This window comes from Musca domestica, unplaced genomic scaffold (genome assembly GCF_030504385.1).
Source record: "Musca domestica strain aabys unplaced genomic scaffold, Musca_domestica.polishedcontigs.V.1.1 10, whole genome shotgun sequence".
In the NCBI taxonomy this organism is placed as follows: Eukaryota; Metazoa; Arthropoda; class Insecta; order Diptera; family Muscidae; genus Musca; species Musca domestica.
In genome coordinates this window covers 6,351,293-6,377,675 of record NW_026712115.1, presented here as the reverse complement: position 1 = coordinate 6,377,675, position 26,383 = coordinate 6,351,293, and the positions used below count along the sequence as shown (strand labels likewise).

At 34.9% G+C, this 26,383-nt stretch overlaps 3 protein-coding genes across 3 annotated transcripts in view; 2 read left to right on the top strand and 1 right to left on the bottom strand.

The window, feature by feature from the left end:
* Window positions 1-24,716, top strand: part of LOC131803536 (larval cuticle protein 9-like) — a 40,015-nt gene extending 15,299 nt beyond the window's left edge. The window contains exons 2-3 of the mRNA XM_059124886.1: window positions 24,253-24,305; window positions 24,385-24,716. Coding sequence (XP_058980869.1) covers window positions 24,294-24,305; window positions 24,385-24,651 — 279 coding nt within the window. The 5' untranslated portion in view covers window positions 24,253-24,293 and the 3' untranslated portion in view covers window positions 24,652-24,716. The remainder of the gene's footprint in view (window positions 1-24,252; window positions 24,306-24,384) is intronic.
* On the bottom strand, window positions 11,485-12,011 carry LOC101895387 (cuticular protein 47Eg-like). The gene is made up of 2 exons (XM_005187350.4): window positions 11,935-12,011; window positions 11,485-11,856 (listed from the first exon to the last, which is right to left on the bottom strand). The coding sequence occupies exons 1-2, from the start codon at window positions 11,944-11,946 to the stop codon at window positions 11,506-11,508; spliced, it is 363 nt and encodes a 120-aa protein (XP_005187407.2). The 5' UTR covers window positions 11,947-12,011; the 3' UTR covers window positions 11,485-11,505.
* LOC101895566 (cuticular protein 47Eg-like) lies at window positions 15,806-16,322 on the top strand. The gene is made up of 2 exons (XM_005187351.4): window positions 15,806-15,894; window positions 15,972-16,322. The coding sequence occupies exons 1-2, from the start codon at window positions 15,883-15,885 to the stop codon at window positions 16,320-16,322; spliced, it is 363 nt and encodes a 120-aa protein (XP_005187408.1). The 5' UTR covers window positions 15,806-15,882.
* Window positions 24,717-26,383: the final 1,667 nt, after the last annotated feature.

The following is a 26,383-nucleotide window of genomic DNA, read 5'->3' as shown; positions in this document are numbered from 1 at the left end:
AGAGCTCTCGTACAAAGGTTTATACAGGGCATTTCAGAGCTCTATGAGATATTTGGTACAAAATCAAAATCTATCTAATTCTATAGCTATCTCTGAACCGGGTTTCTCCAAATTTTACGTATTAGCTTCTAGACTGAATTCGGTCTTATGTACGAAAATTCAGACGATTTGGTATTGATATTGATTTGATATTGACCATTTAGTGCACATTTAACCCTAAATCGGATGAAGATATATATGGGAGCTATATCCAAATCTGAATTTAAAACAGCTATTCCTGTGCTCCAACTAATACCTGGTACCAAATATCACGGTTGTGGAGTGAATATAACGAATGTATGGGACTAAAACACTAAATCGGATGAAACATATATATGGTTGCCATATCTATATCTGAACCGATTTTCACTAAATTTGATATGCTTGCTACTAGGCTGAATTTGGTCCGATGTACTAAAATTCAGTTCATTTGGACTTATATCGGCCATTTGGTGCACAATTAACCCGAAATCGGATGAAGATATATATGGGAGCTATATCCAAATCTGAACCGATTTCGATAAAATTACAAACAGCTATTTCTGGGCTGTATCTTATATCTGGTACCAAATATCATTCTTGTGGAGTGCATATTACGAATGTGAGAGGCTTAAACACCAAATCGAATACAACATATATATGGGAGCTATAGCTGCTTCTGAACCGATTTTCTCCAAATTTGTTGTATTTGTTTTAAGGCTAATCTCGGTCACATGTGCCAAAATTCGGGCCATTTGGGCTGATATTGGCCATTTGGTGGTCAATTAACCCGAAATCGGATGAAGATATATATGGAAGCTATATCCAAATCTGAACCGATTTCGATAAAATTTAAAACAGCTATTTCTGTGCTCCATCTAATACCTGGTACCAAACATCACGGTTGTGGAGTGCATAGTAAGAATGTTAGGGACTTAAAGATCAAATCTGATGAAAGATATATATGGGAGCTATAGCTATATCTGAACCGATTTTCTCCAAATTTGATATACTTGCTTCTAGGCCGAACTCGGTTGGGTGTGCCAAAATTCAGGTAATTTGGACTGATAGTGGACATTTGGTGCTCATTTAACCCGAAATCGGATGAAGATATATATGGGAGCTATATCTAAATTTGATCCGATTCTCACCAATTTCAATAGGGTTCGTCCTTGGGCCAAAAAAAGATTGTTTGGAAAATTTCATCTCAATCGGATAATAAATGCGACCTGCATTTTGTTCACAAGAATACATGGACAGACGGACGGACATGCATAAATCGACTCAGAAAGTGATTCTATGAAGGTTCTCAAAAGTAACTATGGGTCTATCTCGTTTCCTTCTCCATGTTACAAACAAATGCACAAAGACATTATACCCTTACCACTATGTGGTGCAGGGTATAAAAATGTTCTTGAAAGAGTCGGACATCACAACTTTGGTCAAAATATTTCAATTCGTTATATCCACACTAGAACATCAACAATTATCCTGTAATTGGGCAAAATGTTTTTGTTACCCTCTATTTCCGCATCCTAATATATCCGTTAAACTTGGATCAATTGTTTCATTTTGGAAATTTTCAGAATTCTTAATCGAATGTGATGGTTTACTATAATCCATTTTCAGATATATGCATTACGATGCAATGTCATAAAAGTAAACTTTCCTTCATGTATAACAAATGGTTAATTTTGATTTATCATCCACTGAAGATGCTGATCATTTGTTACCGATTTACGTTTCATTGAACGACATGTTTGTCACATTATAACGGATATGGTTTTGAGATAAACAATAGATTTAATGACAATTTGGCTTTTAATTCAAGGAATTTAAAAAGATTTTTTTTTTTATTTTCTTTTATAAATACATAAATATGTATATAAAAACACAAAGAACAGACGTGAGCAGTCTGCGGGACCAGACCAGTTTTCAATGGAACAGAACACAAAACAAAGCAGTAAATAAAAACTGTTTAGTCTTAGAATGAGTTCACCAATATTAACTGTTAATGTTGTCACATCATGTTTCTTTCAATACCAACATAAATAACCATATAACGATAGGTTTTCTTGGAAGAAAATATCTTACTAAAATGAAGTTCAATGAAAGCGGATAATATAACCATTTTCTTCAGCAAAAATGAACTGTAATGTTTTTGAGCTTCTCGTGCTATTTAAAAGGCATTTGCGCTAATAAAGCTAATAGGAACAAGTTAAAAAGCAGTAAGTTCGGCCGAGCCGAACTTTGAATACCCTCCACCATTTTTAACGAATTTGGAAATTTTCAAAAAATAAAATCCGTTAAAAAGTCTGTTAAAATCTTAAAAATACCGAATATAGCCGTTATATTGGGGTCAATACGACGTGAACCTACATCAAATTCGAAACTTGAAATAAACGGTGAACAATGTATAATCATCAAAATACCGTATATAAGGAGGTACCGTTATATGGGGGATAAACGAAGACCTGGACCTGCATAGACAATTTTCTGTCACAGGCTGTAGCATCCATTACGAACTTCAAATACGACATCTCAAACAATTTCGGTGAGTATTGTACCTAAAATCGTCAAAATACGGAATATAGGAAGGTACTGTTATATATAGGACTTATATGAAGACTTGGACCTACATACACAATTTTCTGCCACAGACTGTAGTTCCCCTTACGAACTCTAAATACGTAATTTGAAACTACTAATGACGCTAAAATCATCAAAATACCAAATATTGGGAGGTACCGTTATATGAGGGCTATCTGAAGACTTGGTACTACATAGCTTATTTACGAACTTAACCTGCCTTTTTTCTCAATTCGTTCGATGTCGTTTACAACAGACATGAAGTCGAGCGGGGTTTTACATGATTCTTACCTTGACGGCTCTAACCAAGATGCACAATTGCACCGGTGTCGCAATACGATGCGTCGGGCAGCGCCCATTTGAAATTACTTAGAGTTGTCTTAGGGAGTGGCAGCTCTCCACAGAGATCTAAGTCTATTCCGCAGGTACCAATTCGAAGATTTGCTATATGGGCTTCACTATGGGCTTAAGGACTATCTTACACCTCTGCTGCTCTATGGGTCGCAGCACCCGGTTGAGAATGCAACACCACATCGAGCCGAAGCTCTACCCGCCATTTGGGTATCAACCACAACCACCGTTGCACTCCATAGTCAGGCTACATCAACACGATGAGTAAGATTAAGGCACTATCATGGAATAGGACGAGTGCAGCACAAGTGCTACACTGATGGAGCAGTCTAATCACCACGTTTACATTGACGTAGCGTTCTCACTGCGAGGAGCGAGGCCTGTCCGTCTGTGGAAATCACTCTAGCTTCGAACGAAATGAAGTAGGTTGATAAAATTGTACTCAAATGTGTACTATGTCTCCACTTTTTGTTTTGACAGAAAATTGTCTATGCAGGTCCACGTTTTGGTATAGCCCTCATATAATGGTACCTCATTTTTTTCGGTATTTGGTATTTGAAGTATATGAAGTTCGTAATGGGTACTACAGACTATGCCAGAAATATATATTCTTTGTGGGATACAATATTATTGTTATTATTATAACTACTAGCTGAACCCGGTGCGCTTCGCTACCCCTTTTGATTTTATATTGCACTACTTTAATGCGTTAATAAACAAAACCATTAGTAGTAACATGTAACATGACATGCATACACGAAGGGTTTGTCCTTCGGATTTATTTATTTCATAGCAAATACCAAGCGTGCAGGAAACTGAAATTTTTTGAAGTTGAGTTGCATTTCTATTGCAATTAGTAAATTCGAGGTAGCAACATACTTCCCCTTAATAAGCGTATTTCAAATTAACTGTTGTGTTGTTTTTTAGTCTTAGCCTAAGGCGTTGTGGGTCAATGGTTCTTATTAACCCAATCTGATCCGATTTAAATATAACTTTAAAAAATTACTTTTACACCAAATTCCGCCACAACTTTCATATTTGATTGAAATTGGTGCGTCAAATATGTGAAATCGGCCGAGAATATATATATGGGAGCTATATCCAAATCTTAACTAATTTCCAATTAATTTATCACATTTATTATTGTAACCAAATTCCGCCACATATTCTGAATTTCATATAAATCATATATGAATCATATATTTCATATAAGTCATATAAATCGTGTTTGGTACATAACATGTATGAAGTCGGCCGAAATATATATGTTAGCTATACCCAAACCTCAACCGATTTCAATATAATTTGGCAATTTTTTTCTGGTGCCAGATTTCGTATCTCTCGCTTTGGGTGCATCAAATATGTGAAATCGGCGGAAAATATATATGGGAGCTATATCCAAATCTGAACCGATTTTAATATAATTTGACTAATTTATTTTCTAATCAAAATCCCGTCACATATTCCAAATTTCTTTGAATCGAACATACATAGCGTGTATGGTGCGTAAAATACATGAAATCGGTCGAAAATATATATGAGAGCTATATCCAAATCTGAACCGATTTTAATATAATTTGACTAATTTATTTTCTAATCAAAATCCAGTCACACATTCCCAATTTCATTGGAATCGAACATACATATCGTATTTGGTGCATCAAATAAACGAAATCGGTTGAAGCGAATACAAATACATGAAATCGGTAGAAAATATATGTGGGAGCTATATCCAAATCTGAACCGATTTCAATATAATTTGACAAATTCATTTTTGCTCCCAATTTCGTTACTTATTTCAAATTTCATTAAAATTGGACATATATATCGTGTTTGGTGCACCAAATACATGAAATCGGCCGAAAATGTATATGGGCGCTATATCCAAATCTGAACCGATTTCAATATAATTTGATTTTTTAACGAAATTGTCAATGGCCGTATTGCCTAAATCCTGTGGATTGTCATTAAGACAGCGTCCAATTTCCTCTTTTAAGGCTTGACTCGTCGTTTGACATGCGGCGCCGTCTTACTGAAAGCACAAGTCTTCTACACTCGTTTCTTCAATTCTAGAAAGAAAAATCTGGTCATCATTTCACGATACCGAACACTATTTACTGTTTGCGCTTGACCTGCCTCATTTTCATAATAAAGGTATAATGATTCCTCCAGCCCAAAAACCAACCCACGCAGTGACAAGTGTAGGATGCGACAATTCTGTCTATTGGCGAGGCCATTAAAACAGAAATGGGTCTTCTTTATACTTTATATTGTTTTTGGAGATGATCACAGCGGGTTCAAATTGACCAAAAACAGGAAATTTTCCGATTTTGTTCTAAAGGTCACAATTTTGATAGTTAGACCACTCAAAACTCAAGAGTTCTCAGTAGAATGCTCTGAAAAATGTAAATATTTTCCTGAAATATTTTGTGATAATTTTTTGTCATATTTTTTTATTGTGTGAGGTATTGCGTTAAGGGTATTATATTTAAGTCGCAATAATCGACCGATCTTCGCGATTTTATGTTTTTGGAGAATTTTGGTTCAAGATCTATGGTCGGCCCGGCCCTATGCATACTTGTTAAACATGATACTTGTTGCTATCATAGCTGGTCTTGAATTCTATCGTTAATGTTTTTTTTTTTCAAACTTTTTTACAACTTTCGTTTTGAGTACATACAGATTTTTTCTTAATTTTGTTTTAATTTTTGCCAACTGATATTAAAGCCAAAGTTATCTCAAAACCAATATCCAAAACTTACCCTCTACTAAACAGCGCGTTCAGTTCCAATGCGAACAAACATTTCTCAGCAGTATGCAATCATAAATTAGAAATGTCGCACGAATTGATGTGGCTGTCAAAATACATATACTTAACATGCACCAATTTCGAAAAAAATCATTAAGGGAAGCTCAAAAGTCGGGCGGGCCGGCTATATGATACCCTACGCCACTATGCATATTTAGTAGAGCTCTCGTACAAAGGTTTATACAGGGCATTTCAGAGCTCTATGAGATATTTGGTACAAAATCAAAATCTATCTAATTCTATAGCTATCTCTGAACCGGGTTTCTCCAAATTTTACGTATTAGCTTCTAGACTGAATTCGGTCTTATGTACGAAAATTCAGACGATTTGGTATTGATATTGATTTGATATTGACCATTTAGTGCACATTTAACCCTAAATCGGATGAAGATATATATGGGAGCTATATCCAAATCTGAATTTAAAACAGCTATTCCTGTGCTCCAACTAATACCTGGTACCAAATATCACGGTTGTGGAGTGAATATTACGAATGTATGGGACTAAAACACTAAATCGGATGAAACATATATATGGTTGCCATATCTATATCTGAACCGATTTTCACTAAATTTGATATGCTTGCTACTAGGCTGAATTTGGTCCGATGTACTAAAATTCAGTTCATTTGGACTTATATCGGCCATTTGGTGCACAATTAACCCGAAATCGGATGAAGATATATATGGGAGCTATATCCAAATCTGAACCGATTTCGATAAAATTACAAACAGCTATTTCTGGGCTGTATCTTATATCTGGTACCAAATATCATTCTTGTGGAGTGCATATTACGAATGTGAGAGGCTTAAACACCAAATCGAATACAACATATATATGGGAGCTATAGCTGTTTCTGAACCGATTTTCTCCAAATTTGTTGTATTTGTTTTAAGGCTAATCTCGGTCACATGTGCCAAAATTCGGGCCATTTGGGCTGATATTGGCCATTTGGTGGTCAATTAACCCGAAATCGGATGAAGATATATATGGAAGCTATATCCAAATCTGAACCGATTTCGATAAAATTTAAAACAGCTATTTCTGTGCTCCATCTAATACCTGGTACCAAACATCACGGTTGTGGAGTGCATAGTAAGAATGTTAGGGACTTAAAGATCAAATCTGATGAAAGATATATATGGGAGCTATAGCTATATCTGAACCGATTTTCTCCAAATTTGATATACTTGCTTCTAGGCCGAACTCGGTTGGGTGTGCCAAAATTCAGGTAATTTGGACTGATAGTGGACATTTGGTGCTCATTTAACCCGAAATCGGATGAAGATATATATGGGAGCTATATCTAAATTTGATCCGATTCTCACCAATTTCAATAGGGTTCGTCCTTGGGCCAAAAAAAGATTGTTTGGAAAATTTCATCTCAATCGGATAATAAATGCGACCTGCATTTTGTTCACAAGAATACATGGACAGACGGACGGACATGCATAAATCGACTCAGAAAGTGATTCTATGAAGGTTCTCAAAAGTAACTATGGGTCTATCTCGTTTCCTTCTCCATGTTACAAACAAATGCACAAAGACATTATACCCTTACCACTATGTGGTGCAGGGTATAAAAATGTTCTTGAAAGAGTCGGACATCACAACTTTGGTCAAAATATTTCAATTCGTTATATCCACACTAGAACATCAACAATTATCCTGTAATTGGGCAAAATGTTTTTGTTACCCTCTATTTCCGCATCCTAATATATCCGTTAAACTTGGATCAATTGTTTCATTTTGGAAATTTTCAGAATTCTTAATCGAATGTGATGGTTTACTATAATCCATTTTCAGATATATGCATTACGATGCAATGTCATAAAAGTAAACTTTCCTTCATGTATAACAAATGGTTAATTTTGATTTATCATCCACTGAAGATGCTGATCATTTGTTACCGATTTACGTTTCATTGAACGACATGTTTGTCACATTATAACGGATATGGTTTTGAGATAAACAATAGATTTAATGACAATTTGGCTTTTAATTCAAGGAATTTAAAAAGATTTTTTTTTTTATTTTCTTTTATAAATACATAAATATGTATATAAAAACACAAAGAACAGACGTGAGCAGTCTGCGGGACCAGACCAGTTTTCAATGGAACAGAACACAAAACAAAGCAGTAAATAAAAACTGTTTAGTCTTAGAATGAGTTCACCAATATTAACTGTTAATGTTGTCACATCATGTTTCTTTCAATACCAACATAAATAACCATATAACGATAGGTTTTCTTGGAAGAAAATATCTTACTAAAATGAAGTTCAATGAAAGCGGATAATATAACCATTTTCTTCAGCAAAAATGAACTGTAATGTTTTTGAGCTTCTCGTGCTATTTAAAAGGCATTTGCGCTAATAAAGCTAATAGGAACAAGTTAAAAAGCAGTAAGTTCGGCCGAGCCGAACTTTGAATACCCTCCACCATTTGTAACGAATTTGGAAATTTTCAAAAAATAAAATCCGTTAAAAAGTCTGTTAAAATCTTAAAAATACCGAATATAGCCGTTATATTGGGGTCAATACGACGTGAACCTACATCAAATTCGAAACTTGAAATAAACGGTGAACAATGTATAATCATCAAAATACCGTATATAAGGAGGTACCGTTATATGGGGGATAAACGAAGACCTGGACCTGCATAGACAATTTTCTGTCACAGGCTGTAGCATCCATTACGAACTTCAAATACGACATCTCAAACAATTTCGGTGAGTATTGTACCTAAAATCGTCAAAATACGGAATATAGGAAGGTACTGTTATATATAGGACTTATATGAAGACTTGGACCTACATACACAATTTTCTGCCACAGACTGTAGTTCCCCTTACGAACTCTAAATACGTAATTTGAAACTACTAATGACGCTAAAATCATCAAAATACCAAATATTGGGAGGTACCGTTATATGAGGGCTATCTGAAGACTTGGTACTACATAGCTTATTTACGAACTTAACCTGCCTTTTTTCTCAATTCGTTCGATGTCGTTTACAACAGACATGAAGTCGAGCGGGGTTTTACATGATTCTTACCTTGACGGCTCTAACCAAGATGCACAATTGCACCGGTGTCGCAATACGATGCGTCGGGCAGCGCCCATTTGAAATTACTTAGAGTTGTCTTAGGGAGTGGCAGCTCTCCACAGAGATCTAAGTCTATTCCGCAGGTACCAATTCGAAGATTTGCTATATGGGCTTCACTATGGGCTTATGACTATCTTACACCTCTGCTGCTCTATGGGTCGCAGCACCCGGTTGAGAATGCAACACCACATCGAGCCGAAGCTCTACCCGCCATTTGGGTATCAACCACAACCACCGTTGCACTCCATAGTCAGGCTACATCAACACGATGAGTAAGATTAAGGCACTATCATGGAATAGGACGAGTGCAGCACAAGTGCTACACTGATGGAGCAGTCTAATCACCACGTTTACATTGACGTAGCGTTCTCACTGCGAGGAGCGAGGCCTGTCCGTCTGTGGAAATCACTCTAGCTTCGAACGAAATGAAGTAGGTTGATAAAATTGTACTCAAATGTGTACTATGTCTCCACTTTTTGTTTTGACAGAAAATTGTCTATGCAGGTCCACGTTTTGGTATAGCCCTCATATAATGGTACCTCATTTTTTTCGGTATTTGGTATTTGAAGTATATGAAGTTCGTAATGGGTACTACAGACTATGCCAGAAATATATATTCTTTGTGGGATACAATATTATTGTTATTATTATAACTACTAGCTGAACCCGGTGCGCTTCGCTACCCCTTTTGATTTTATATTGCACTACTTTAATGCGTTAATAAACAAAACCATTAGTAGTAACATGTAACATGACATGCATACACGAAGGGTTTGTCCTTCGGATTTATTTATTTCATAGCAAATACCAAGCGTGCAGGAAACTGAAATTTTTTGAAGTTGAGTTGCATTTCTATTGCAATTAGTAAATTCGAGGTAGCAACATACTTCCCCTTAATAAGCGTATTTCAAATTAACTGTTGTGTTGTTTTTTAGTCTTAGCCTAAGGCGTTGTGGGTCAATGGTTCTTATTAACCCAATCTGATCCGATTTAAATATAACTTTAAAAAATTACTTTTACACCAAATTCCGCCACAACTTTCATATTTGATTGAAATTGGTGCGTCAAATATGTGAAATCGGCCGAGAATATATATATGGGAGCTATATCCAAATCTTAACTAATTTCCAATTAATTTATCACATTTATTATTGTAACCAAATTCCGCCACATATTCTGAATTTCATATAAATCATATATGAATCATATATTTCATATAAGTCATATAAATCGTGTTTGGTACATAACATGTATGAAGTCGGCCGAAATATATATGTTAGCTATACCCAAACCTCAACCGATTTCAATATAATTTGGCAATTTTTTTCTGGTGCCAGATTTCGTATCTCTCGCTTTGGGTGCATCAAATATGTGAAATCGGCGGAAAATATATATGGGAGCTATATCCAAATCTGAACCGATTTTAATATAATTTGACTAATTTATTTTCTAATCAAAATCCCGTCACATATTCCAAATTTCTTTGAATCGAACATACATAGCGTGTATGGTGCGTAAAATACATGAAATCGGTCGAAAATATATATGAGAGCTATATCCAAATCTGAACCGATTTTAATATAATTTGACTAATTTATTTTCTAATCAAAATCCAGTCACACATTCCCAATTTCACTGGAATCGAACATACATATCGTATTTGGTGCATCAAATAAACGAAATCGGTTGAAGCGAATACAAATACATGAAATCGGTAGAAAATATATGTGGGAGCTATATCCAAATCTGAACCGATTTCAATATAATTTGACAAATTCATTTTTGCTCCCAATTTCGTTACTTATTTCAAATTTCATTAAAATTGGACATATATATCGTGTTTGGTGCACCAAATACATGAAATCGGCCGAAAATGTATATGGGCGCTATATCCAAATCTGAACCGATTTCAATATAATTTGATAAATTTATTTTCGGATCAAATCCGTTAAACATTCCAAAATTCATTGGAATCGAACATTCATATCGTGTTTGAGGCATCAAATGAACGAAATCGGTCGAAAATATATATGGAAGCTATATCCAAATCTGAACCGATTTCAATATAATTTGGGAAATTTATTTTTGTTCCAAATTGCGTTACGCATTCCAAATTTGGAGACTGTATCTGTAATCGATCTGTAGATATGTGCATACAAAGTCTAAATTTTTGGAAGATACCTCCGATTCTGATGCTATATCTCCAGTTCTAAGTGGAATTTCAAAAATTTATATAGCCTATGTTATTTTCAGGCGATGTTGCAGTATACATGCAAATTTTCAGGAAAATCTGTACAGCGGTTTTTGAGTCCATAAATTACAAACAAACATACAAACATTTTCCTCTTTTATAGATATAGAAGATTATTATTAAGACAAGTAAAAAGAACTATTTTGATAACATCAAAAGAAACTATAGTTAAATCTCTTTTCAGATAATATATTTACTCGATAAATAACGTAGCACTAACCACATTCAGAATTATATGCATCCTTGGAGTAATGCCTGGGTGACATTGGGTGATAAACTGATAAGGTTTTAATAATGGCATACATTTCTTTGTTTAATTTAAAATAATATTTATTTCAAATCATCCGAGTAACAAACAACAATTTAATTCCAACTCAATTTAATTCAATTCCTTAGGAGGGTGGGCATTGATGTATTCAATGGCCTTGAGGATGTGTTCTGGAACTGGTGGAGGAGTGGGCAACAAGGGGTTGGCAGCATCGACATGGTAACCGTTTTCATCGGCGGTGTATTGCAAAGAGACTTGTTCGCCTTCGGGGGAGGTGAAGGAGTATTGGCCCTTGACGACCCAGGTATCTTCACCGGCCAATTTACCTTCTTGTTCAGCCTTGATGCTGTTGTCGAATTCGTAGGCGTATTTGAAATTGTCCACATTCACTTCGGCGTCATTACGGAGGACATTGGCTTCTTCGTTAGCGGCAACAACGGCCAAAACGCAGGCAAGAACGATCTGTTAACAGAGAGGAAAAAAATATACTTGGTTAGTGACGAATGATCAGAAAGCTATTAATGTTATCCGTGGACTTACGAAGAATTTCATTGTGACAGAGTTGTTTGATAGAATCTCAAGATGATACTAATAATGACACTGCCAAATTACGGCCAATTTATACTACCAAAGCGGAATAAAGTTGGTATGATAAGAAAAAAACTTGTTTCTTATGTAAATTATGTAACAACACAAACTATGCCTACTTAATTTAGCATTTATGCCTACGTATCTGCTTAGTGTAGAATGAAATTTGGTATGGCTGCTGACGACAGAATTAATTATTTTAAAATAATATTTTGAAAACCATAACATGTTTCATAAATGATGATTTCTAATATCGGTGGATGATATTAAAACCATGTCGTCATTAGAAAAAGAAAATTGCTTTGGAATGCTTTTAAGGTTCTACTCACACAAATATTATATTGGGGGTAGCTACGGTTTTGTTTTTCGTAAGTTAAAACTACTGTTTCATAGGGTAATGCGATATGTTTTTTGTGTCAAACGTCGTGATCATATATCTCCTTCTGTGAAGGAGTTTCTCGGTAGTTCGTTTGAGTGTTTTGTGAATCCAAAGATCAATGTTATTCTTCTACAAAGATTTTAAATTGAGGACATCTTCTACTCTTTTGGATCTTTTTAGCGAATCAAGTGCAGTGGAAATGTCACATTATTCAAAATTTTAAAGTTGTAGGTCCTATGAATCGCTCGATAACAATGTTGTGAATTTTACAACCTTTTAGTACTATTCGTACACTTTGAGTAGGAGTTTGAAAAAATCTCACCCCATCTTAACAACTTACAAAGAGAGTCCCGGTGCAAAATTCTGCACTGCTCTACCTAGTACTGGTTAAGTAATATCAATTTGTATCATTTCGTATCGTTAATTACCCGGAGGAAAATATAATAATAACCATAACACAACTTTAAACAAATCATATATTATGTTCTACTGTTTTGTTCCTTTAAGGTAAGACTTTCCAAAACTCAAGCATATTCCAGCAATAGTGACCTGTCTTAACAACCGCTTAGTACGAATTTTCAAAAATTGTTCAATATATCGAGTTGTCCTTATACAGAGCCCTAGCTCTTACTGGTCTCTTAATAACAGTGTCGTACAATTTTGTGATTTATTTGCTCTTTTCATGCAATTTAAGTGGGGAATTTTAAAATTTTGTTGTTGTAAAATTGTCAGGCTTAATCCCGTTATAATCGTTTTATAAAAACAACATTTATTAGTGGTAAGTAAGCTCAAAAGAAGAGGAAACAAAGAATTAAATTAAACTGAAATTCTTTAGGAAAATCGTCTGAATCTTACAACAGCAAAGTTTTCATAACTCTCCACTTGTTATGCTTTCGTTTTACATGAACGACATAGCATACCCATGTAAGTTGTTTTTGTCTGTTACAACAAAAACCGTTTCCTCGACAATTTTTTTTTTTTTTTTGAAATAGGAGTCATTTTTAAAATAACTCCTGGGGAGAATATTCCAGACAAAAAACCAGTAAGAAAAAGTCAAATGTCGGGCGGGGCCGACTATTTGATACTTTACACCACTATGCATATTTAGTAGAGCTCCCGTTACAAAAGAATTTATTTTAAGTAGGTCAGACCATCTATCAACATTTGGCTTTATAGCAGTTATAGTTTGCTATAGAGTGCATGATATAACTTGAGGAGGATTATATTGAAAAAATATATATCGGAATCGAAATTCACATCATTTGGGCTGATATTAGACATTATTTGCACAGTAAACTTGAAATTGTATTAAGGGCCGTTCTCGATAAAATTTGGAAAATATATTTCCGAACTTTATAAGATATCTGGTACCAAATATCATTGTTGTCGAATGCATATTACAGATGTGAGGGACTTAAACGCCAAATCAGATGAAATATATATATGGAAGCTATAGCTATATCTACATCGATTCTCTCAAAAATTAATGTACTTGCCGAAATTCAGGTAATTTGGACTGACATTGGCCATTTGGTGTGAAATTAACCAGAAATCGGTTAAGGATATATATGGGAGCTATATCCAAATCTGAACCGATCTCGATAACAGTTGACAGAGGTATTTTTGAGCAGTATCTGATATCCGGTACCAAATATCATTCTTCTGGAGTGCATATTACGCATGTGAGGGACTTAAAACCCCATATCGGATGAAACATATATATGGAATCTATAGCTATATCTTAACCGATTTTCTCCAAATTGGATTTACTTGCTTCTAGACTGAATTCGGTGGGATGTATCAAAATACAGGTCATTTGGACTTATATTAACAAATTTGATTTACTTGCTTCTGGACTGAATTTGGTGGGATGTACCAAAATACCGGCCATTTGGACTTATATTAGCCATTAGGCGCAATTTACCCGAAATCGATTATCAACAATTTCAATAGGGTTCGTCCTTGGGCCAAACAAACATTGTTTGCAAAATTTTATCTCAATCGGATAATAAATGCGACCTACATTTTGTTAACCAGAATACATGGACGGACGGACTAACATACATAAATCGACTCAGAAAGTGATACTTTGAAGATCCTCAAAGGTAACTATGGGTATATCTCTGTTCTTTCTCCCTGTTACAAACAAATGTACAAATACATAATCACTATAACAAGGGTATTACAAGGGAACTGATGAGGATTGGTGGCTCTTTTCGAAACCTAGGTACCCTGCCATACCCTTTGGTACTCATTACCATCATTCTCCACTAATAAACAAACGTTGTTTTTATAAAGACAACAATAATGGGATTAAGTCTGACAATTTTGCAACTACTGAATAACCTCAATCATGTGGCAGAAATAGTTTTTCAGTAGAATAAAATTAATACAGTCCCGACAAAAATAGGGTAATCACATGTCTCAATTGCTAGTATGACATCAATATACCCTCTGCATTATCAGTAGGTCAAAATTGTATACCACTACAAAATCTCTGCATTACCAATTATTTATACAATAATGAAATGTTCATAAAATATTTGTAAAGAAAATCTAATATCCCAGACAAAAAAAAACCAGTAAGAATAAGTCTAAAGTCGGACTATATTATACCCTTCATCACTATGTATATTTAGTAGCCTCCCATTTATTATCTGGTTTCAGAGAAAACATATATATTGGAGGCATATCCAATTCTGAATTGATATAAAACAAATTTGACGGAGACATTTTAATCTGTTATACCAAATAACAGTGCTTTAGAAGGATTATATAAAAAATATATATATCGGAGCCGAGTTCCACCAAATGGAAACGTACGTCCAGAAATCCACTCCTTTTGGACTTATATAAGCCATTATTTGCACAATAAACCTGAAATCGTATTGAAGATATGTATGGGAGCTATATTCAAATCTTAGCCGATCTCCATAAAATTTGGCAAAGGTATTTCCGAGCTCTACTGATGAGGATTGGTGGCTCTTTATGAAACCTAGGTATTCCCTGTCTTACCCCCTGATGCATTTTACCATCTTTCTCCAATAATAAACATACGTTGTTTTTGTATAAAAACAACAATTTTTTTTTATTTTGCAACAACAAAATACAACGGTAACCCGAATGAATGACCAACACTGGTAAATAGGGGTTGTTGATCAAAATATTTACATTTACGTAGTCTCTTCGATTCAAATGAGTTTCTTACGTCATTACAGACGGTTTCCCTTTCAGGTGGTGGTAACAAATTTGGCATCATCGATTAAGTAGCCAAAAACAAGAATATACATATTTTAAAACATGTCCGTATAATCAACATATGTTGTTTAGCATTTTTTCATATAGGCCTATAAGACGAAATAAACATAATTTTAATATTTACATAGGAAACAAGTTCTTAACAGTACCATAATTGATCGGATGAGCTCTTTTTCTCCGCGATATGACAGTATAAATGGACCACAACTTGAGAGTGTCATTATTAGTATCATCTTTAGATTCTATCAAACAACTCTGTCACAATGAAATTCTTCGTGAGTTCAAGGATTAAACTAATCGCTTTTGGAGCATTCGCCAATAACCGTTAAATGTTCTTCCTTTCTGTTAACAGATCGTTCTTGCCTGTGTTTTGGCCGTTGTTGCCGCCAACGAAGAAGCCAATGTCCTCCGTAATGACGCCGAAGTGAATGTGGACAATTTCAAATACGCCTACGAATTCGACAACAGCATCAAGGCTGAACAAGAAGGTAAATTGGCCGGTGAAGATACCTGGGTCGTCAAGGGCCAATACTCCTTCACCTCCCCCGAAGGCGAACAAGTCTCTTTGCAATACACCGCCGATGAAAACGGTTACCATGTCGATGCTGCCAACCCCTTGTTGCCCACTCCTCCACCAGTTCCAGAACACATCCTCAAGGCCATTGAATACATCAATGCCCACCCTCCCAAGGCATTGAATTAAATTGAGTTGGAATTAAATTGTTGTTTGTTACTCGGATGATTTGAAATAAATATTATTTTAAATTAAACAAAGAAATGTATGCCATTATTAAAACCTTATCAGTTTATCGCTGCTGTAATGAGTAGAAACAAATGTCACTAAGGCATTACTCCAAGAAGGAAGATAATTGTGAATGTGATCAGCTCTAAGTTATTTATCGAGTGAATATATATTTTCTGAGAGAAAACTGTGCTCAATTTCTTTCTGATGTTTTAAAAATAGTAACAGTATTATTATATCTCACAAAGTACATTTGTTCCTAAATTGTCTCAGAATGTTACCCTGATTAAGACCATTTAGTAATGTGGTCCGTTCGAGCGAATTGAGATAGTAAACATGTGTCTGTGGGCTATGTCGATTCAAGATTTCTTATAGACCTCATAAAACGGGGCCTCCTATTTTCTATTTGTATGTTTTAAACAAGTTGCCTATAATTTTGTAAAAAAAAACATTATGTTCGGCCGGGCCGAAATTTAATACCCTCCACATTTGGGTAAAGGTAACATTTTCATATAAAAGTATCTGAATGCAAACGGGTTCTTCTTTACACTTTAAACTACAAATACCAGTGAGAACTTTTGGGTAATGCTGTTAAACTTTGCAAAAAAAAAAAAAAAATCATAAAGTGGATGAGGCCGTTATATGGGGGCCATACCAAAATGGAAACCTCTATAGACTTCAAGAATTGTCATCTACCAATTTTTTTTAAATACCAAATTTGAAATAATTTCATGAGTAAATGTGACTAGGGTTATTAAAATACCGAATATCGATGGATATCGTTTTATATATGTGCGTCATAGGAAAACGTGGACCTAAATATTCAATGTTGTGCCACCGGAGCTAGAATCCATTATGAACTACAAATACCAATTTTTAGACAAATATGGCGACTACATCAAAACTTGGACCGATATATCTCATTTTCTATACCAAACATCCTAGATTTAATACAGTGTTGCCCATATTCGACGGACCCATGACTCTTTGGGCCCATTCCAATCGACGAGGCTTGTCCGCAGGCAACATTCTTTGCGTCAATTGAATTTTGTACGGGAATAAATGCAAATCAATGCGAATAATCCGTTGTAAAGTGGACCGAGCCATGCCCAACTGCTGAGAACGGCGTTTTTGGGATGTTCTTGGGGACCTCTCAACACTGGCTCGTACGGCAGCGATATTCTCGGCCGATCGCCTTGGTCGACTTTTATATGGCCTCTTCAGATTAGAAAGAGCCTTACCAGTCGAAAATTTTTCGTTTAAACGCTTAATGGTGTTCTTAGAAGGCGCACTTCTCACATTTTTTAATGTTTTAAAAACACGTTGAGTTTTCCCAATTGACTTCTTGTAAATTTTAACTATTTCACAGCGCTCGCGTGGCGTTTGTTGGTTAATGGTAAAAATCTGCTTGGACTGACGCTTCAAACGCGGTATGTCATTGAGCGATGTGACATCTCTGTCAAAAGTTATGGCGTTGCCAGATGGGTCCGTCGAATATGGACAACCCTGTACAAATTGTTCTGCCAAATTTTAGAGCTTTATGTCATATAAAGTAGACTGTATCGTGGTTTCAATAGACCGACGGACAACATTAAATTGACTTAGAATTTTATGCTGATTATGAATATATTAACTTTATGGGGTCTACGACGAATATTTAGGGATGTTACAAACGGAATGACAAAGTTAATATGCTCTCCTTTTCAAGGTGGAGGGTATAAAAACGTTTATTACAATAATTGATTCAAATTTGAGTTTCCTAATTTAAAACCAGCAATTATTTGTAAAGAGGTCACCAGATATCAGTGCTGAATTTTGTGCAAGATCAAGCTTGATTTCAAGTTTTTATGTGCTTCATAAACTCAATATATTGTTCATTGATTTATGCTAATCTCTGAGTGAAAGAGCTGTTAACGGATATCAAGACTGAGATTCAACAACAACGAATTTTTTTGGTTATACCACTTTTTGAGTTAATGAGAGATAAGAAGTACGTAAAGGGTACCAAGTCGCAATTTTGAATGTTAGAAGCTAACAATTTTGTTTGGTAATCGGACAAAATGTAAAACTTTAAATCATTTTTATTTAATACAAGTTAAAAAACAGCGGAGTCGGCAACGGTCCACGTTTTGGGGGAGACCTGATGTAAGGGTAGCACTCGATATTCGGTATGTTGATGGTTTTATGGTTCTAGAAGTTCGTTATGGGTTCTAACTCCCAAGGCGGAAAATTGAATATCTAGGTCCACATTTTTCTATAGCGCACATATATTCGGTGTTTTGACGATTTAAGATACATTTTCTAATAGATTTGTGTGAAATTTGGTATTTGTACTTCATAATGGGTTCTTCAACCGGTGTCAAAACATTGCCCATATTGGTGAACGGTGTTCATACAACGGTTCTGTATTTGATGTATAAACCGATATTCGGTATTTTGATAATTCTAGTCAAATTTACCTTCGAAATTATGTCAACTTTGGTATTTAAGACTCGCAATAGATTAAAATCATTGTAGTATAAAATTTTTGAAAACTCTATTTGCATTCTGCAACCTAAATTACTAGGGTTTGTAGTGTAAAGTGGAACACTTTGAAATCCAGATACCTCTGTTTAAAAATGTTTTCTTTACCTAATGATGGAGGGTACTAGAAGTTGAGCCGGGACGAACTTACTGACTTTTTAATTATTTTTCAATTTTATTGTCCAAAATGTCGAATATGAAGATTGTAATATATGCATTATCCTCTGTACAAATTTGACAAAAGAATTATAAGTCTATACCATTATAAGGATATATTCGATTTTGCCATAGCTTTAGCTACAATTTAAAGGATATAGTCTGAAATATCTGACCAGAGAAAGTGGATTTGGTGCATACAACCGAATTTCGCCCAGAAGTTAATTTATTCAGATAAAGATATTTAAGTTTTATTGGAAATTGATTTAAGTTAAGATATCGCTCTCGTTTACTAGTTTCAACCGCTGCCAACCGCTTTAAATTTAAATTTCATCTTTTCCTTATCGGGTTAGACACAAAGTAGTTTAAATTCTTTGTACACCCTCCACCATACATAGTATGGAGGGTATATTAAGTTCGTCATTCCGTTTGTAACTCATCGAAATAATAATTTTAGACCCAACAAAATATATATATTTTTGATCAGCGCAAAACTCTAAGACGATTTAGTACTGTCCGTCTGTCCGCCTGTTGTAATCAAGCTACAGTCAAAACGAATTAGGATAGGAAGCTAAAATTTTGCACAGATCTGTCTTTTGTCTGCAGGCAGGTCAAGTTTGATGATGGGCTATATCGGTCCACGATATCGTATACCCCCCATATAACGGTACCCCCGATATTCGGTATTTTGATGATTTTAGCCACGTTTTTCAATGGAATTGTCTGAAATTCCACACAAGGAGTTTCTTGTGAGTACTTTATCCCCTGAAGGAGAATTGTCTTTACAGGTCCAAGAATTGTCTATACATATAACGGCACCTTCCGATATTCGGTATTTTGACGATTTTAGCCACATTTTCCAATAGAATGGTCTAAAAATTCACACAAGTTCCTTATGAGTACTTTATCCCTTGGAAGAGAATTATCTGTATAGGTCCACGATATCGTGTAGCCCCCATATAACGGAACCCTCGATTTTCGGTATTTTGATGATTTTAGCCACATTTTTCAACGGAATTGTCTGAAATTCTACACAAGGAGTTCCTTGTAAGCAAACAAATCCACAAAGACTGGAAGAGAATTGTCGTTATAGGTCCACGACATCGTATATTCTCCCATATAACGGTACCCCCGATATTTAGTATTATGATGATTTTAGCCACATTTTCCAAAGAAACTGTCTGAAATTCCACACAAGGAGTTTATTGTGAGTACCTAAAAGAGAATTGTCTATATAGGTACACAATATCGTGTATCTCTTATATAATGGTATCCCCCATATTATAATATCGTATATCCCCCCATATATCGGCACCTTCCAATATTCGGTATTTTTAAGATTTTAACAGAATTTTTGATGGATTTTGTTTGAAAATTTCCTAAGTCGTTCCAAATGGTGGAAGGTTGATCTTGTAATTTTATTCAGTGCAAAAACTTTTTACGTAGTACATGAAACTCAAAAACATTGCAGTTCATTTCTGCTGCAAAGAAAATGGTAAAATTTTTTGCCCTCATAGAATTTTTTTTTATTAATGAGATATTTTTTCCAAGAAAAACTATTTATGTTGCTATTGAATAATAATATTAAACATAATCTGACATGTGTTCAACGTTAATGATGACAGTTTTTATTAGTGAACTCATTATAAAACTAAACAGTTTTTATTTACTGATTTGTTTTGAGTCTTGTTTGATTGAAAACAGGTCCCATACAACTTCACACATCTGTTCTATGAGATTTTAAATACACAATTATGTATCTATATAAGAACGTAAATTAAAAACGGAAAAAATAGCCAAATTGTCATTAAGTCTTTTGTTTATCTTAAAATCATGTCCATTATTAAATGACAAACAGCCACTAAATGGAACCTAAATCGGTAATAAATGATGAGCGTATTCAGTGGATAATTAATCCACGTTAACCAATTTGTTACAAATAGCCAAATGTGTGTTGCCCGAGGGTTCGAAATGTTTACCGATAATACCCATGCATGTAACTTAAAGCAAGTTGTATTTTGACACTAACAGAAGGTATGTGCGACCTTACTAAAGTGGACTTTCTTACTGGTAAGAATTGTATGTTTCTATTGAAGCGAAACAAACGGTTTCAAATTTTCACTTGCATTTGTAAATCAAGGATATGTTTGGGATTTCTGCAACAGTTTGAGATATCTATAACGTTAACATCAGAAGTAATTTAAATATGGATTTGTTAACTTTAAGTGGTATTTAATGTATAATACTTTATTCATTGGCGTCATCGCCCCATAATTATGAATACTGGAGCTATTTTGCATAAACTAAGGTACTTTAATTCTAAAACGCGTTTTTTAAATGTTTTGTTTGTTTACCCTATTTTGATTTAGTGTTTTTTTTTTTTTGTATTCTGAGACCTATAATAATATTACATGAATATTTTATTTTTTTACGATCACAGCTTTATATATCGAAATCCATCAGTCCATCTTAAATTGTCCGAGGTCCGAGCTTCATATGTGCGTGGAAGTGGGGTTAAGGTCTGAATAGAAGCGTAGTGTTTTGGAAGATGATCGCAAAATATGTAGGCGTTGACGCGAACCAAAAACAAACAAAAATTTAGCGGGTAGAATGGACCATAACATTTATTAGAACATATACGAGAATTTTCATTAAACCGCTAACAATTTTAATTCCAGCGAAATTACAAGTACACTAAAGCTCACTTCTGACCGTAATATTGATGCTGATATGAAAGATATTGATACAATATCATATATTAAAGAAGGGTTTATTAGTTAGACCGTTTATAACTCAATACAAAAATTCTCATCAATTCAGAGTGGTCTCTTGATAGAAAAGTAATAAAATATCAAACATTTGGATATCCTTTTTTTGTAATATTTTGTTATATATTTTTATTTTTTGTCATATTTTTTATTGCGTGAGATTTTTTCAATTATCCTTGCTACACCACATAGTTGTAAGGGTGTAAAGTCTTTGTGGATTTGTTTGTAACATGGAGAAGGAAGCGAGATAGACCCATGGTTACTTTTGAGGATCTTCATTGAATCACTTTCTGAGTTGATCAATGCATGTCTGTCCGTCCGTCCGTTTTTCCATGTATTTTTGTGAACAAAATGCAGATCGCATTTATTATCCGGTTGATATTAGCCTAAGGACGAACCCTACTGAAATTGGTGAGAATGGCCAATATCAGTCCGAATGAGCTCAATTTTGGAACATCCGACCTAAATCAGTGTAGAAGCAAGTACATCAAATCGGTTCAGATATAACTATAGCTCCTACATATGTTTCATCCGATTTGGTGTTTTAAGTCCCTCACACGTAATATGCACTCCACTTCAATGATCTTTGGGACCAAATGTCCGATACAGCTCAGAAATAAGTGCCGAAAATTTTGTCAAGATCGGATTAGATTTGGATATAGCTCCCATATATATTTTTATCCGATATCAGGTTTATTGTGCACCAAATTACCAATATCAGTCCAAATGACCTAAATTTTGGCACATCCCATCGAATTCAGTCTAGAAGCAAATACATAAAATTTTGAAATCGGTTCAGATATAGCAATAGCTCCCATATATATGTTTCATCCGATTTGTGGTTTTAAGTCCCTCAGATGCGAAATATCTATTCTACAACAACGATCTTTGGTACCAGATATCAGATACAACTCGAAGATATCTCTGCTAATCTCATCGAGATCGGTTAGGTTATTATATTCCTATCTTCATCAGATTTTACGGTTATTGTCCACCATATATGTAATATCAGCCCAAATTGGATAGATTTTCTCATATTCAGCCGATTTTTTCTATTTGGTGAAACTCGGTCCGGTATATGTTTTACTCAAATAAATATTTCAAACTTGTTAAAAAGCAATTCAGAGATGGATATGGTTTCAAAATTGTGACTACTCTTAAGCCATGATACCCATTCAAATTAGGTTCATAGTTGGTATGATCTACTTCACATAAAGTGGTGTAGGGTATCTTATAGTCGGCCCGCCCGTCTTTTGACCTTTCCTTACTGGTTTCATCTCACAACACTGTTGGGGAGATTTTGTTCGGATCGCAATTATCGCGTCTTTAAAATGTACCAAAAACCTAAAAATTGTCTAGATTGTGCAGTCACTCTACAATTTGACCTATGGGACGAATGAGAATTTTTATACCCTCAGCAATACGGCTACAAAGGGTATATATAATTTGATTCAACCAAAATGTGCCTAATCGAAACAACGGTTTTAGACTTTAGGCCTCATTGGACCAAATCCGCTTCAGGATACTTGGAATCGATGTAATCGATTTGAAATCCGCCCGTCCATTTGTCTGTGTATCTGCGCACTCCCTTAAGTACCTCTCCCATTATGGGTCAACATTTTGAATAATTATAACTCTTATAAGATGTGAAATAAAAGTCTGAATTGTCTTCAAATTTCACACATCTTCATATTTTTATGATCACAAATTTTGAATTATCGTCTCCCCTATAAAATATGAAATTTCACACATCCCACTTATTTTACCAACACAAGATCTGGTATCAAGAACGGGTAGAACGGAACACTCCTTCTGGAACTTTCTCTGCAAAGGGTAAAAATTTTAAATAAAAAAGGGTAAAAGTGATGAATAACCATGACGCTCATAAAATTTGCATCCTATTCTTTTCAAACGTGGCACATCCTAACATTTCCATCAACTCAAGATCAGGAGATGAGAAACATCCGCCTACTCTTTCTGGTATCTCCCCCAAAGCGGGTAAAAGTTTTGAATAATTATAACTCCTATAAAATTAAAAAGAGTCCGATTGTCTTCAAATTTTAAACAAAAAAAAAAAAAAAAATCGTATATACGTTTGGAATCTGTCCTTCCGTAAGGTTTTATGTTTTAAGATATGCGCTGATATGATTGATTGATAATTTGATCACGTACACCCAAAACAGAAGTTTAGACTCTAAATCATTATAACGGTTGTTGCATTTGCATTCATTTTTTTTTTTTTTTTGGAATATTCTTTTTGCATGTCAAAACATAACGACAAACTACTTATCTAATTAGATATTCGAATCTTGCTTGTCTTGTTAAACTAGTTTCCTGTCACAGCTGTCACGGCGCTTAAAAACACAAATAATAGAACTTAACAAGCTTGCACTTAGTTTAATCAGATGATGACTATAAATACGAAATTTTGCCAAAAAGAAAGCATCAGTTCCTTTTCGTAATCGAAAAAGTTCAAATCATCAATATGAAATTCGCAGTAAGTATTCAAGTGGAAAAAATCTAAATACAACATGGATTTACTTTGATGATTTATTTATTCATATATTTTTCGACAGATTGTTTTACTGGCTTGCCTTTTGGCTTTCGCCTATGCCAACGAAGAAGCTGAAGTTGTCAAGGAGTTCTCTGAAGTCAATGCCGAAGATTTCAAATATGCCCTCGAATTGACCAACCACATCCGTGCCGAACAGGAGGGTCATTTGCAAGACAAGGACAACTGGTTGGTGAAGGGTGAATACGAATTTGTCACCAAGGAGGGCAAACACATCAAGGTTACCTACACCGCCGATGAACACGGTTACCATCCCCATGTTGAACAATAAATTGTTACGTTTTTAGACAATGAGTGAATAAAATCGATAAGAGAATGAATATTTTTGAAAACTAAGTGAAGTGAAACTAAATTTCATTTTTGGGTCAAATTTAAAATCAAATTTAGTCATGTCTAAGATCAGGATAATATGCATAAATATGATATCTTTAAATACGACACTCTGAACTCTAAATTATTTAGTCACGTCCGTCTTTTGAACTATTGCAATGGATATATAGGTCGCCAAAATCTTACTCAAATGTGTATTTTGCTGAATATTTCGTTCTACGGGAGCTACATTAATGTTCGGAAATTTTTACCATATTTTTCAGATAGTTGCATAAACTTTATACGACAAAATTGACTTTTATTAAAAATGTTTGACATCGGAATTTGTATGTCAATTTCACCCAATTTTACAGAATCATCAATAGCAAGTTACGCAAACTATACATCTAGTCTCTAGAAGGGCATATCCTATTTTGTCCAGATTTAGTACGACGCAGTCCACTTCTTCTGGTAACTCCCCACAAAAGCTAAAAATTTTTGAATAATAATTTTCGTAAAAAGTCAAATCAGTGTCTGATTTTCATCACAGAGCAAATTCCAATATTTTGGTCTATATTAGAGCAAGAGTGAATATCGAATATATCTGTCCTCTTTTTCTGGTACCTACCCCAGAAAGTTTTAAAATCTTGTAGCAATTTCATCTCATACATTGGCGAGAGCTTACAACCGCACCCATTACACGAATAGTGGCACCACGGCAACAGCAAAAACAACGAGAACATGAGTCAAGAGCTTAAGAGGACAGCATCAATCAATCACCCCATTATCTCCTGGCAATGTAACAGAATATTCAGTTTTCGACAGTATACCGTTTACCGCATAATGTAAAAAAATCTCGTTGACTTGATGATGCCTCTCAAATTAAATTGAGTGGCAGGTAATTCATTTACACAGAGGCTTCGGTTCGTTGTTACACAGGAGTCTTTGGTTCGTTGTCCCACAGGAGCGAACGAACAAGTTCCGATCATCTTAGAAGGCCTGGAAATCTGTTCCCGGACATACCCACAGTGAGCGGCCTAACCGTCTCCTCGGCAAATTTTTCTTCCGCATAACCGAAGATACCACCGGCGATGGTTGTTTTTTAGATTTCTCTCCCTAGGAAAATGCAGGACTTCTACTCTTAGAATATCAATCAGTTTTAATAAAAAAAAAACAAGTAAAAAAGCTATAAGTTCGGCCGGGCCGAACTTTGAATAAACTCGACCATTTGGTACAAATTTGGCAATTTTCAAAAAATAAAAATCCAATTCTGTTAAAATCTTAAAAATAACAAATGTAACCGTACATAAGGGTCTATACCACGACGTGGACCTGCATACGCAACTTTTCTCATAAGTGTAACAGTTATTTTTGTGCGGACATGGTACTTCGGTCTTAGGCTGCGGCTTAGCTCGCCGGAATGGGTAGGTTCTTTCCGCTTCAACTGAACATATAAATTTGTGTACCATGGGTGTTATTTTTTTTGTAACGGAAATTCAAATTTAATTTTAAAAATAAAATAAATACAAAGGAAACGGATGTAGTTCGATTTATAACCAGATTTAGCATTTCAATTCAAAATAAATACAAATGAGATTTCCATTAGGTGAGGTTTAGATGGTAACCTCGATGGCTTTTCCCTCCCCATATGACTATTTCAGTCATCCTTGGTATTTTCTGTGCCATCAGACTTA